Genomic DNA, 15,685 nt, shown 5'->3' with positions numbered 1-15,685 from the left:
TGCCATTGTGCCTAACAATAAAAACTCAAGGAAAAGAGTGGGAAACAGGGACGTTCATGGTGTTTATCTTTCCAAGGAACTTGTGTGAACTCCTTGCTTTCCAGGAAGTGTCTGGACATTTTCCTGCTAGTGGGTAGCAGTGAATGAAAACCTCTTTGTGCTTTGCCTGCAGAAGCAGCATCCGCTTTCCCTGTTAAATAGTCATTGTCCCAGTCCATGAGTTTTCTTGCCTTCTCTCTATTTTCTCCCCATCCCATGGGAGAGGGCAGTGTATGAGAGGCTGAGTGGGAATATGGCTGCTGACCAGGGTCAACCACACCACACACAGAGGAGAAGCAAGTCTCCACCATGTCCTGAACTTCTATCCTGGGCTAAAAATTAAGCTCTACACAATGTGGCTCTGCTGTTAGTTGGTTAATAGCATGATACATCTGTAGAAACAGTCTGAGAACTAAAGTTCAGATAGCTTGTATAATCAAAATATATACTATAATTTAATTCCTTCAAAACACAACCCATCTAGAAGACTTCATTTATTTGTATTACATCGACAGTTTGAAATATATATTTGATTCAATTATGACATTCATTTTGCATGAGGCAAAAAATGACATCCCACAACGTATTTTTTGTTCCAATTCATAAAAAAAAGTTCAATTTGTGCCAAAGATATAGTGATTCAATAAGAAAAAAAGCTCACGTTCTTTAAAAGTTTCAGACTGAAATCCCCATTTAAGTTTGAATTTAATTTTTCATTTAATTTATAAGGCCTGCACTGCAACAACATCACTTAATTGAATAGCAGACATTATCAAGTCCCACTAAACATGAAGCACAAATCATCTTTTAACACCATAAAAAAGCATCTGAAAGCATCTTTAAATCAAGGATAGCAGCACACATACATGAAAACTGTCTGTGAAGTGCTCAGTTACGTATCTGTGTCTCTTATCACCTCATCAATGCTCATACACACCCATGTCAATTAGTGAGCTAGATATAAGTACATAATTGCAGGTACAGAACCAAGGGTCAAGATTTCCTGCTTTAATCCCAGCCACCATAGAGCAGCTCATGGAATTTCTCCCAGAAGAACAAGCATCAACCTCTCTGTCATGATTCCTTCACACGGAGTTGGCACCAGCCACTGACTACAAACATTCAGAAAACAGTCAACAAGTATCTCAAAATATATTTTCAAACTAAGACAGCTACAGACAAAACCATGTTACTTTTCTACATCCCATGGACCAAATTTCAGTTTTAAGTTGCATCTATACAAGAATATTGACTAAAACTGACTCTGAGCAATAATTAACACATTTCCTGAACAAATGATTACTCCTGCACACTTAAGTATTTTTTTCCAATCCTACTTGTAACGGGAATCATTCACATCACACTACGATGCATGAATAGTGCTAGCGGTACCAAACCTTGTTCACAGTCCAAATTCCTAATGCCAAATAATTTAGAATAAAATCTTTTCTTAAGTAATGCAAGAGTCCTGTAATAGAAAATTATTTAGAAAAGTGCAGGCAAAGTGCCTCGCTCATTTTGAACTAAAACATTATCTCAAAAAGTGGAAGCTAGAACAATACCATTTATGGATTTCTGAAACGTTTCAGCAACGGAGCTTTGATTCGGTGCTCAAGGATATATTTGAAAGCAGTGAGGAATCTGAGTCCTCCCTGCTTTGGCTGACTGGGGCCAAAGAATTTTACAGAATAACATAAGAGGAATAAACCAAAGAATAGGTGAAGAGGCACCATCTTAAGTCTGGCCACCAGAAAAATGCCAAGGTTTTAATTAAAAAAACAACTTGGCAGTGACAAAACTGGGGCTGTTGAACATTAACACCTTAAATTTAATTGAACTACAGATCAAAAGGGAGACATTGCTAATACAATCACAGTATTTCCACATCTGGTTCTCAGAGCAATGTATAACATATACGAGCATTCATGTTCTTCGGGATTCCCTCAGCAATGAATACAAAACCTCCACACCTGATACACTGCAAAACAGAGGCATTTTAGAGGAAGGGAATAGGTACATATTTACTTAATTTCTGAAGCATTAACTGATTACTATAGGCAATTAAGTATAGCATCATCCTGTTATAATTTTTTTTTAGCCTCAGTATCAAATTCTATAAACATTGGTCCAAACTTCCGAGAAGCTTCAGGTGACTCTCCTTCTTGTAAGTTATCTTCTTCACACTCAGACAGAATAAAAAAACCTCAAGAAAGTACTTTTGAAACAAGTAAAATTCCTCAAACAGGCAAAATAAGAAAAAATCTCTCTTTAAAGAGAGACCTACATAAATATAATTTTTACCTTGAAGCAGATAACATTGGAATTCTGCTACGATTGGAATGTATGAAGTCTTAAATAGTCATCCCCAAAAATATCTTATCTTTAATTCTTATCTTCTACATAAGAATTAAAAAATAAAAGAACAGGTTTGTAGGGACTAAACAAATACAGCCTTTTGCAGCCTGGCAACCGTAGCCAAAAAAAGTATTCAGTTAGTTCATATTTGTTAATTCCAAGCAATCTAAATCTTTCATATACAAAAGAAATTTACACATCCAGAACCTCCAAAATCATGACATATTTTCAGTCTTCATGATCCTGATTAAGGCCTCTCACAGTGTTTGTAGTTTCAGCTTAGACTAAATCCATCACTAAGAGTCAGAAATAGTTTGGTGGAAGATGAGGTTCCTCTCGATCGCAACTCTTTGCAAGGCTGCCAGTCAGAAGGAAGGAAACCACAGATAATGAACACTACAAGGGGCATTTAATTGTATTGTTGGGAAGCAGAGCAAGTTTACCTATTCCAAGCCTTCCACAGCAGCTGCTCACTGTTAATTCAGGAGCAACCTTCTCCTTGACATCTGAGTGCTTAACACAAAAGGAAAAGATGAACAATTATACCCAAAAAGGGAAGGCAAACTTTACTTTAAGGGCTAGTCATAGTTCTTAGAAGCCATAGCTGCAATTCTAAGAAGTGAGAGACTCCCACTTAAATACGCTTTTCCTAAACATCTGAACATTCATGTTCAGTCAGTTATGATTTCCTTCAAGATTTTAATATGCTGCATATAATTTTTGGTGGTGACACATCCTGAATTACTAAGAACCATGCAATTTATCAAAGACAAATTGACAGACTTGCCCATTGCATTTCTCAGTTTTAGACATTTCCCTCCACCTTTCCCTGGTTTCATTTTAACACAACTTTTGACAAAAACATTTTGCAAGTATGCTTCAAAGTGAACTCAGGTTCTCCAAAAATACTGAAACTAACTTGCTTAGTTATGTCTGAACCAAAGTGTTGATTATGTAAGTTCTAATGCCTTTATGTATTCTATGCCACATTGAATGAACTGCCAAGAAGCACAATGTTCAACACGGAAGAAGGGTGTGATGCTTCACAGTAATTTCCTGGACAGGAAATGAAAGACTATAGATACGCTCAGCTATGAATCCCTGACTTTCACTACGTAAGACTTCTTATTAACTGATGAGAGATAGAGCATTGACGATATTAAAAACAAAATCTATACGGATTCAGCTCTCCAGTGTTTGTTCACATCTCATGAGAGAATTTTAATCAACTCTCAAATTATTGTAACAACTTGATTTATCTATTAAAGCCTTTTTGTATTACTTGTATTTGCTTTATATGGCACAATAACATTTGTAAAAGTAAACTGTTCCAGAAGAAAAAGCTCCACTATATCCCACACGCAACTGCTAAGAGACGAAAGGCATGTTCCACCCTGTAATAAACAGATGTTCCCAATGCTCTTCATTGCTCACAAAATATATAATACTGATGGACTAAATGTTGTTAGTTATCCCCTCTATCTCACGGCCTTATATCAACAACCAGACAACTAGATTTTTTCTCTAAATATGATTTAATTAAAAACACTAAATCAGCTTTGATTTTTATTTTATATATGTACAATAGTTACCAAATAATGAATACACTGAATCAGTTATGTTAAATTTCACATAACGTCAAAGGACATCAGCATGGCATAGAATAAACTCACACTGCCTTTTGCATATACAAAAAATGCATTAATGTTAATTGCGATTACTATTTTGGTTTGTGGTTTGGTTGTTTTTATCAGCTTATTAATTCTCCAAATAATCTTGCCATAAAAACACTGTAAGTAGTTAATTGATCAGTTAATGTATTAGCAAAGATAAACATTAGTAAAGTTTGCAAGAAATCAATTGCAAAATTACCTCAAGTGTAGGACTGAATGTATTCACATGAAAGTTACTTTCAGTTAGAAAAGTTTTGAAAAAGAGCCCAAGTTGGAGCTGTGCATTAATTTGGTCAAACTGATTCATATGAATGAACAGTCAGGTTTATTCGGATATTGAAAATATGACTATCCTTTTTAGTATTCACAAACATTTGTGTATATATAGTGTGTGTATGTGTGTAAATATATAATTATAATATGCATATATAAAGTGAAGATATGTTAATGTAAAAATATACTGTTCATCCACTCCCTATTACACAAAAATCAGTATTTGGACATTAAACTGTATAAGTATAAATGTCCACTTCAAATCTACATTCAACCAGCAACAAATACTTAGAAGTATTTTTGTAAACATTTGAGATAGGGAAAACCTATCCATTTACAAAATGATCCTTCTTGAACACAACAGCATCTCTTCAGCTTGAAATTTTGTACAGCAGCTTCATCTGGCCTATCGTGCATCTGCTCAAAATTAAAGAGCTCACACTGTCTTAGATCAATATGTGTGAAAGCTCAGCAAATGCACAATTTCCAAACTCAATCATCATCCATTTCCAGTTCACCAGCAAAAAGAAAATGCACTTGGCTACAAAAATATTAAGGAATGTTATTGAAAACAAAAGGCTATTTTGGTAGAAGAAACTACAAAAATAGTTAAGTTGAGTCATGTTGTAAAGCTTTAATGCAAGAGCATTACAGTACAGATTTTTCTTTCCAACCTTAAAGCTTAATCAACAACAAATTTAAATATCCATCTCTCAAGTACTTGAAAAAAGCGTGCTTGGTAAAGTCTTTCTTCAGTTTAACCAACTGTAATTATGCAGGTGCCAGGCTCTGTCTCTCAGACATCTGTTGAGAGCCGTTGCTTGTTCCATTGGCAGCAATTACAGGTGTTGAGAGAGATTGATATAATGATGCTGGACAACTCAACACAGCTCCACTTTCATCCTCTCCAGTATCTGAATCTGGTGTTATGGAACTGCTTTCTATCCCCAGGATCTCACTAACTGCTTGAGGCAATTCCTAGAAGGGAAGGGATAAAAATTTACTGTAATTAAATGACAAAAGTTAACAACCCGGTGTCATTCCCTGCCCCAACCCTGCCCCAGTCCAGCCCTCACCCCTAGTAAGTAATCATTCATCTGAATTTATCTGTACTGAAAGCATCTCTCAGGATTAGTTTCATTAAAGTTACCATTTGCTGTATCTGAGATTTGGAAAGACAGCAAAGGAGGCAGACTCAGGAATCAATTCCTTCATTACAAAAATAAAAGTCTAAATAACTATTATAATTACATTTCATGTTATTGAAATTGGTTTTATTGAGTGAACCATTAGGTTCTGCCTAATAAGTCTGGTACACTTTCAGTGCAATGCATCTTTCACCACATTTTTCTCAGGCACACTGAACATTAAATTAGGTTATCTAGTAAGAGTTAAGAAATCATGATCAAAAAGGCGCAATCCAGCTTGCCTCTAGTGAACAATATTATTCTATAAAATTAATCACTATTGCTTACAGACTTTTAGAATATAGATGCTGTACAGGTATAACACATCCTTTCTCGGGTATTTAGTTATTTTGTAAGTCATACATGTACGCTTACAGCCAACTACATACTTTTACTCTCTATAAATGCTCACAATAGATACATTCAAAATATCTTTACCTTGCAATTCATCATCTGCATAGAGATCGCTTCTGCTTTGCAGAGTATATATTCCACATCAATTTTCATAGACAGTTCATTGATATGCTAAAAATATATTCACAAAGAATAGTTAAGTGTGATAAATGGTAAATATGCTTTAGTGTAAAATACATTAATACTGTACTGCACTGCTAGTAAGTATCTCCTTGCCCCTTAAGGTATCAAATACTAAGCATAGTCTGCTTTGACAAATGGCTACTGTTGCATACTGCAGGCTTTGACCAGTATCCAAGAACTGCAAGAGGAAGCCATCATACTTCTAAATGTGACAAACTATCGAGCCCTCCTAGGTAACTCCACAGCTCACATTTTCGAAGAGATAACAAGTAAAATCATGGAAGAAAAAGCAAAAATTAAGATTAAACATACTAAGGAGTAGTCTACGGAGGAGAAGCATTTTCTATTTGTTAACAATCTTATCACTAAACACAGACATCAAATAAACCATTTTGAAAGCATAGAGGATAGACATTCAGTTCACATTTAACCCTCCAGAAGATAGTACACACTTTTTCCTCCTCACAACATGATATACAACCATATTGCAATAACTTCAAACATTAATATTTTAAAAATGCATAAGGATTCGGTACCTTTAGTATTTCATTAAAGCCATAGTGCTTATCCATTATTTGCTGTTTTTCAGATTCTAAGATAGCACAACAAAGGAGAAGATGAAAATTCTGGCAAGGCAAATCCGTCCACATAACCTGTAAAAATACGTAAGCCACTTCTGAAATGCTTTTCTTTTCCTCTGAAAAGAAAAGCAGTTATTTAAAAATAAGCTCTAAATCCAACTGGCTTAACTAACAATAAGCTATTTTTGAAGGCAACTAAGTATTTGTACTATTACTTGACATTTTCTTTTGGCCAGTTAGTGACAGCCCAAGTCTGAGGTCTTCAAATGTGTATCTGGTTTAAGACTTCCGTGTCTACCAGGTTGTCCTCTATAATGCTATTAAGCTGCCTGACCTTGTGGTCTTGTGAATGTGTGTTCTGCTTCAACTCATGTGAAATTCTCCTACTCAAGATTACTAACTACACAGATGTAATTAAAAATAGTAAATTATTTGTGTGGTATAGCGTGTCTGCATTAAGTGTGAATTGGTAGAACTGTGTTATGTGTAGCAATCCCTGCAAAAGGTTCTAATGGTTATAAATAAGGCAACTAAAGTTGTTTGCAATCAAAAAAAATTTCTACATAAATTACAAACAGATAAAGGCATTTAAGCCAGGAGATTTACTCTCAAAAAAGGCAGGCAAATAGAATCAGACTCATCAAGATTCAGTCTTGCTTCCCTAAAAAAAATTTTCTTTCTTCATTATTGATAGAACTCAGCCTTAAAACTCCATAAAGGCTTACTAACACTTGAACCTTTATCACTAGTGCATGTAAACAGAATTGCACAAATCTGAAAGATATCCAAACCAGCTTCAACCAAAATAAAGTGCAGTTAATCTTGCATGTTTCAATTAATATTGAATTTGCTCAGTCCTGGATTAAATTGCATATAATTTTCAGATATCCAATATTCTATTAAAGCACTCTCTCATTCAATGAAAGGGGCTAGAATGTAAATAGGCTGATAAACAATAACAACCATACAAAAATGCCTATAGTCTACCAATCAGTCTGTCTACACACTATTGGTTGGGGTTTTTTCACTCCTACTTCATAAGGAAGAAATATTGACAGCTGTACATGGACTTGGTTCAACATCAAGTTTGCCCATAAAGAGAGCAAAATACTGCCTACACATTTCCAGATTCTCGAGGTGTGCATAACATGAATTGTCTACAACAATCAACAATGAAGCACATCAGACAACAGGCTGCCTCTTGGCTTTAAATCTTAACCAGAATATAGAAGATGGAAACACAATAATGCAGAATATCAGGGGAATCGAGTCAAAATACAGACCTGTGTAACAGTTACCTTTTTATAGACATTAAAAGAATATTAAACTTTCATATCTACAATTAAATGGTATCCTAATGGAATATCTCTTTTAAGCAGAATTTGCTTCAAGCTGTAACTTCAGTAGAAGCTAAATCCAGCTTCAAGAGTGGAAAAACCCCAAAAGTACTAACAAGGATGTTTACAGACATTCTACCCCTCTGAGGAAAAGTAGCAGTTGCCACCAGCTGCTGATAGCAGCTGCAAAACAAATCCATACTTTTCAAAGCAATTTTTTATACACCTTTTAAAGTCTGGAGAAAAGTATGCACTTAAGCTTATGTATGTAAATACATAACAGCAGCATCATGAAGTGCTTGGAAAAGGACAAAAGAAAAACAGCATTTAAATTAAGAATATAAATACATACCACTTAAGTGCAGTAACTCTTTTCCTCCTATTTCCTTCTGATAAAGCTACGCAAGTAACAACTCATTTGTTCTAGCCCTACCTCAGAATCTGTGAGTATTCCTAACAAATACTAGCATGTATGTAAAGTAATTTACCACTAGATCATTCTAGTTTTACACAATGTGAGCTGTACCACCATAACACTGGAGACAAGTATGAGTTAGATGTGTAATTTTGTTATAGAATTTTTCTTTTAGGATTCTTCTTTTCCCTGTCTTCCTGCATCATCTTGAGAAGAAAGCAGCTCACTGTGCAAAGGGGTGACTTAAAGCTGGCTGGACTTAAAAGGTAATAATGTCTCTCCCTCTAGTATGAAAGAGGGACTGAGCTTCTCTCAATTTTGGGACATCTAAGCAGTAGCTCAGTATGCTGTCTATCTGTGCCGAGTTTGAGAGACACTGCTAAAGTGTGCTGTAAATAATCTCACCCTCAGAGCAGTTTAACCTACATTCGTATTTCTGTAAAAAGGTGTTGCACATAATATTGCAAATAATCGCAGTCACACCATGTGTCTCAGCGTAGCCACCCAAGGTGGAATGCCACCTCTTTAGCATGTGCACTGCCTCGCACGCTCTGCTGCACCACGTAGCAGTGATATAAATCACCCATGTTTTCTACCACAATCTGATTATTACAGCTGCTGCTCAGTAAGTGGTGGAGCCTGGTTTTAGCTTCTGCACCAATTGATGGGGACTGGTGTCTAGTAACCAGTCTAGCAAAGAATCTTTAGTTTCTTTTCTTGAGATAAAACACTGGAAGTCATGAAAGCCAATGGGAACAGGGGAAAAGTATCCAATACCACCTTAGTGGTTCAGGCAACTCAGGGGACAGCGACAGAGATCCAAAAGAACACCCCAAAATACAGAGTCATGGATATTGGGACTTGAAACTCAGATGGTGCCTTTCATTCTTCCTATCCTACCCTCTGCAAGTGAACACGTCACAGTGTAACGTTGCTTCAAAAAGAGTACCCTCAATTTTTGTGTTATTACAGAATATCACATTCATTTTGATCTTACTGAAATACCCTAAAAGCTGTTCATTTATACTATAGTATACTGATAAAAAAGGGGAAAATGGCCTCCTGTGCGCATTGCTTGCCTAAAATCTGAGATATCTGCTCTACTGACACCAATGAAGCTGCATAGCTATGAATAGGGGGGGGGGAAAAACTGTTACACGCTGGACTTCAACTGTGACAAAGATGACACTAGCTTTCACAGAAAAACACCAACATAATGCCTTAGTTTGTTTTAAAAAGGAAAACAAGATATCTCCTTCCCCCTTTCTTATCTCCAAGCAAAGAAATTGAATACTTGTAGTAAACATACATCATGATGTGTCAGAAGGAACCTACAAGACTATCATTATCAGTAGGTTTCCATCATCCTCCTAAGACACAAAAAAATACTTAAGAGTTAGAAATATAGTGTGTTTCTTTACTGTATGCATACGTATACACAAATTAAGGCAAACATTATAAAAACAAGCTAGCCTGGGACTATAAGCTATAAATACAAATACTGTTGTCCTCAATTTAAGAAGAAAAATTAGTATTTACAAAAAATACTGAGAAGACATCACAACACTGCAGGGCTGGAGGGGAGGAAGGATGATAGGTTATTATTTTATCATTTTATTATCATTTTATCCCTTGGAATAAGAGAATTCTTTTGGGTTTATGTAGTTTGGTTCCCTTATGAATGTTATTCATAAACTTTTCAGTCCTCTTCAGTTAAATACCACCTCAATATTCTATGATAGTAAATTCCACCAACTGATGATAAGAAGCTAAAAAAATTTACTTTAGACAGTTTTAAATACTGGTCCTCCTCTTTATGTGACTCCTTTTTCATGAGTAGAAAGAGTGAATAAAGGCATCAACATTATTTTTCATTATACCAGAAACAACATTATTTTTCATTACACTACAAATCTTATGCATCTCAGTCCTGTTCTTTTCATTACCCTTCTGTTCCCCAGCACAACTCTACACGATGTTATGTCCTAGAAAATACTCCTTCCATTCACATGAACATTTATTCTCTTGCTTAGGTGTTTCCAGTGGAAACTGTGCTCTGTTGAGACAGTTCTCAGTTTTCTGGAAACAAAGAATTATGTTCAACAAAAACCTTAGTTCATCCTATTCACACTATTTACTCCATCTGATCCCAAGATCACTTAAATAAAAAATCTCATTGACTTGGAATTATCAGAACTTTCACATTTTGATATTTTACATTATGTTACTTGGCATAGAATCATGGGTTGAAAGGGACCTTAAAAGATCATGCAGTTCCAACCCCTCTGCCATCTAGTGGACACCTTCCACTAGACCAGGCTGCTCAAGGCCCCATCCAACCTGGCCTTGGACACCTCCAGGGATGGGGCATCCACAGCTTCCTTGGGCAACCTGTTCCAGTGTTTCACTACCCTCATAATGAAGAATTTATTTCTAATGCCCTTGTAAAAATTCCCTTCCCAGCTGTCTTGAGGCTTTATCATCAAAGCTAACTGGATCTTCTGACATCATCCTCTTCATGTTTTTGGCTAACAGAAAAACTACCCTCCGATGCTTCATTCCACTTAATCTATAAAGTACTAACAATATCAATGAACTAATCAGAAATGCACACAAATGCTATTTCTTCTAGCATAAGCAGTTTTCCATTAAAAGCTAACTGATACTCTCTACTCACTAGTCTCATTAAAGAATCTCATCTGAAGGATTCTGTCCAAACCTCTTTAAAAAAGCCAATTTATCCCCACCAGCTCTTGTAAGTATCTTTTCACTAACTTTCATTAACAACTCATTAAGTTGTTGTTTTGGCTAAAAATATGTAACATACTCTAATATGTCCTCAGCTCATTGCACTGAATAAGTTTAAAAACAAAATATCTACAAAAGTATTAATCACTTTGCAGAATGACTCATGCTTTTTGTTCTAAAGTCCAAAGACTGTTGGAGTTTGTGTGACAAAATATGTTCTTACCTCCCAGAGTCGAAGAATATCTTGAAAGCTAAATTCCCTTTTAAATCTGATAAGAAGCCATCGGAAGCAAAAATAAAGGTAGCCTGAGTCTTGAGATTCTAGGAATAAAAGTGTTAGATTACATGAACACCAAATTTGGTTAAGACAACACAAGAATAAAAAACACCACTCCTTATAGGCACACAATCTTTGATTTTTAAGACTGTAGCCCCTTTTCAGAATCAAAGATATTTGCCAGAGCATGGCATATTTTAAAAGTAGTAAAAGATGTTTTTCAATAGGCATGGAGTTAATTACTGAAATCTTTTAGGTGTTATTAATTACAAGTCCTGTGTTTGTATAGTATTGAATATCCTGGTAAGGATATCAATGCCTATAGAATGCAGTAAGTTGTTTTAGTTATTGTGCATGAATAATACACCCACCTAAATAACTGCAAAATCCACTGTCTAGTAAACGAAGCAAAGTACTCAGTTGAATTAGTTGTGTCTTCATACCCTGCATCTGTTCTTCAAAATTCTGATGCTGGATGGAATAAAATATTAGCATTGTCATTTTTATTATGAATGATAATTATCATGTATCAACCATAATTTTGAGAATTAAAGCTATTTTTCATTTTTTTTAAAAAAAACATGTTATTGCAACAATGGCTCTGATCCCTTAGGTATTTAACATAGGGATATTATACCGTGCTTTCATTTAATGAAACGTCGGCCTTTAACTGAAAGGTTTAACCACAGCAGTAAATTGTGTTTCTTTGGTAACACTTTGGCATGTAATAAATGATATTTATGCTGTGTACCTCCAAGCAGCACCACTGCACTCAAAAAAAGACCAATTTTTTTAATTCTCATACCAGTCACATATTGTTTCACCACATGCGCAGTTCATAAAATCTTCATTTTGTGGAAAGTCCACATTGCATTTATAAAATGTGAAAAGGTAGGTATGACAGGGAACCATTATTGTAAACAAAATCCTGCTAGAGGACTCCTGATTATAAAATATAAATTTGACTTTGATGGCTCCAAGTTACTTTGGAATTTCCAAGGTGTCAAATTTGTCTGCATTGTACAGTAATGTATCACAAACCCACCATAACCTATGTGAAGCAGAAAAGAAAATCATGAATTCAAACATAAGATGATTGCTCTAAGAGATTTTTTTAAATCCAACAAAATCTACAAAATAATATTAACCCCAAATGCTTTCTTTAGCTTATCTGTTTACGTGGGCTGAAAAAGCCTTATTTTACCATTTGATCCATGTATGACACAAAGCACCAAAAGGCATCTACTTCATTCTCCATAACATACAAAACAGGTGAAAGCAAGTCGCTCATCCCCTGGACATAACCTTGATGGAGAAAAGGGAAAATAAAGAAAAAGACAAATAGGAACACAATCAAACTCAGCAGTTACACAGTAATTTTTCAAATGCGTTGAATGAATGAGTGAAATGAATGCTTGCATTCCAGGTTTGTACAGATACTATAACTCTCCAACTCAACCACCAGTAAAGACATCCATCAGATCTAACAACATTTAGCAGCGGTTTCTGCTAATCTAAGAGAACATAAAACAAACACATCATTTTTATAGTTGTTAAAATACACGCAAACTGAGCAGATACCAGAATAGATTTCTAGTAAAAACAGTTTAGAGCTCAGAAGCATTTACTGATATTTTTAAGAAGATTAAACATATACCTTGCACCACCACAAATTCATATTTGTTCTTCTCTCCACCTGTCATCACTTACTTTTTTCCATACATTTAAAATCATTTAATGTCTTCCCACTTTCCTCTCCCTCCTCCCAACTGAAGAATTTCTTTACAAATAGATTTGAAGAAGAGACGTTGAGTTTCAGTCCCAGGAAAACATATGGTGCAATAGCTTTTACTAAGAAAATTTTTCACACTTAACATTTCTTTTTTTGACACTGAATATGCTTTAACGGTTCCTGTATTTAGGGAAGCAGTGACTATTCTGCTTGAATGGTACTTCAAATACATGAAAGCCTAAGACCATCTATGTAACCAAGCAGCCAACAACAACAAAGACTACTACCTACCAAACTGCAGAAAGGCATTAACAGCCCATTATTGCCTGTGAGAACCATGAAAGAAACATATTCAGACCTGATTCAAAGGAGTGCCTTTATGTTTCTGTGCTCAGAACTAGTGAATCAAGTTTATATGCCCTAAAAGCACTCACATGCCTTGTAAAGGAAGTTCACGTTTAAGCGGCACATATCATTTTTACAAATAGCTAGAAAATGTTAGTTGTATACAAAACAGTTTCAAAATTTTATAGTTTTTTAATGCTTATTCCAGCTTTCTTATTTATAATTAACAGCCCAGTTAAGAAGAGTAGAGGACAAGGATTTTTAAAGCTCATTTTTCCCCTTCTTCCTGACTCTTCCAACTACCTTACCATTGATGCTTAAGTCAGCTTATCTACTGCCCTGATGGAACTGACCTCCATAAGTAAGGCAGAGCATGATTTATGTGTATGTCTATCATCAGTGGTTGGTTGAACAAAACGTGACATTTCTCAGTTAGACTCAAGCTTGGCTGATTCAATTTCTTAACAATGTAATTTCAACTGAATAACTGAAAAGAGCATTTGAGTCAATGACTGAAAATACAGAGGTGTGAGAAGAAAAATAGAATGAGGAAGACAAGTAAATAATTAAAAGGTCAAAAGAAAAAATATTTCCCACACATTTAACACTACAGCAAGTTTAAAATGAATGCAGAGAAAATTCTGCTCAAGACACTTTAGAAGTCTCTTAAAAAATAAAAGCAGTTTCACTAATGCAGACTTGAGGAATTAATTCAGAAAAATGTTGCATTAACACAGCTGTTCCGTGCCCTCCCTTATCTGGCAGTTTATGGTATTATTCATATCTCTCTATGACTGCTGTCAAAGGATTAAAAGCAGCATTGTACCGATGCTTGAGTAGCTTAGAAGCCTTGGACATTTACAATGTCAATGTAATATATTTCCATTATTCTTGCCTGTGTATAAAACAGATGACTTATCCACTGCATACATTTCAACCACATAAACAAAGGTTTTAATGGAGTGGGTGGTGAATGTGCTTTAATTTCACTTGTGTCACTGCACGTCAACGCAGGCTGAAATATGGAAAGTCACATGGAACAGAGCTACGTGTTTAAGCAGTTTTAATCAGTTCTAGTTTTCTCCTTTTTCAAGCCAAAGATCGAGTCTGTCTACAGACTTGACAGAAAGGACAAAAGCTGACAAGCACTACGGCTCTTCAGCATTTACTAATAATTAAAAATGTGTTCCTATTTTTTGCCTTCAAAATCTGGCACAAAGTGAGCTTTTAGAATCCAAACACTTTTCTGAGGCAGAATGCCAACATCACCCCTGAGTACACAACTGCCAAACACCAAGGGTGGAGAGGAGAAGCAGCTAGAAGTATCTTTTCCCTCTCTCCATTCCTCCCTAGACAATTAACAAAGCCAAGACTTAGACATTGCATATACACACTGATTAAAAGACATTGCATATACACACTGATTAAAGCAAGACATTACAGGCTCTTCCTTCTGCAACAGATGTGTACACTGAAGCATAACTTTTGACAGACTGTTAAATGTACTCCTCAAGAACTAGCTTTTAAAGTATTCATAAGAACACCCATGTTTACAAACAGCTGGTTCAGCATGCTGAGCTTTAATTACAACAGTAGCAGTTGGTTTATCATTTTTATAGATATACCAGTCTTAAAAATGGATATAACACTCAAGCTGGAAAGGCCCAAACCCATTTAAATCTCTGAAAAGTAAACTTATTTCAATTCTAGAAAAAAAACCCCACTAACAACAGTAGGGCTATGGTGAAGACAGACTGCCACTTAATTCCCAATCCCACCTCAGCTGACGAATTCAGATGCCTGTGATAAGCATCAGATAGAGAGGAAGAAATAGGATAAAAAACAGAACAAAGTTATCTACATGATTAAAATATTAATCTTGACACCTACAAAATGCATTGTAAAATACAAGTTCAACTGTATCAACAGGCCTTAACACAAGCAAAACTGCATATCAGAAACTATAATAAGAGGCTTTCACATTGAGAGGAACAACACTTACCCAAGTCAAAGTCATACATGCAATATGTCATCAAAATATCGTGAAGTAAAATCAGTCCTGGATTATCTTCGCCTTCATAGAATTTATTTGTTCGATCTGTCCTGTTGACATCTTTTTCTAAGAAAAAAGTCCAGATTTAAAAACATTTTTCAAAGCAAGTTCTACAAAGCCAGCATCAAATGAA

At 35.5% G+C, this 15,685-nt stretch overlaps 1 protein-coding gene across 1 annotated transcript in view; it reads right to left on the bottom strand.

Annotated features, from left to right (window-relative positions):
* Nucleotides 1–1,772: 1,772 nt before the first annotated feature.
* TBC1D15 (TBC1 domain family member 15) overlaps nucleotides 1,773–15,685 on the bottom strand; it is a 38,854-nt gene continuing 24,941 nt past the window's right edge. The window contains exons 11-17 of the mRNA XM_054076796.1: nucleotides 15,502–15,618; nucleotides 12,627–12,727; nucleotides 11,794–11,893; nucleotides 11,369–11,466; nucleotides 6,601–6,717; nucleotides 5,966–6,052; nucleotides 1,773–5,318 (exon numbers count right to left, since the gene is read on the bottom strand). Of these exons, the coding sequence (XP_053932771.1) occupies nucleotides 5,112–5,318; nucleotides 5,966–6,052; nucleotides 6,601–6,717; nucleotides 11,369–11,466; nucleotides 11,794–11,893; nucleotides 12,627–12,727; nucleotides 15,502–15,618 (827 nt within the window). The 3' untranslated portion in view covers nucleotides 1,773–5,111. The remainder of the gene's footprint in view (nucleotides 5,319–5,965; nucleotides 6,053–6,600; nucleotides 6,718–11,368; nucleotides 11,467–11,793; nucleotides 11,894–12,626; nucleotides 12,728–15,501; nucleotides 15,619–15,685) is intronic.

This window comes from Cuculus canorus, chromosome 1 (assembly GCF_017976375.1).
Source record: "Cuculus canorus isolate bCucCan1 chromosome 1, bCucCan1.pri, whole genome shotgun sequence".
Taxonomy (NCBI): Eukaryota; Metazoa; Chordata; class Aves; order Cuculiformes; family Cuculidae; genus Cuculus; species Cuculus canorus.
This window is presented reverse-complemented; position numbering and strand designations above follow the sequence as displayed.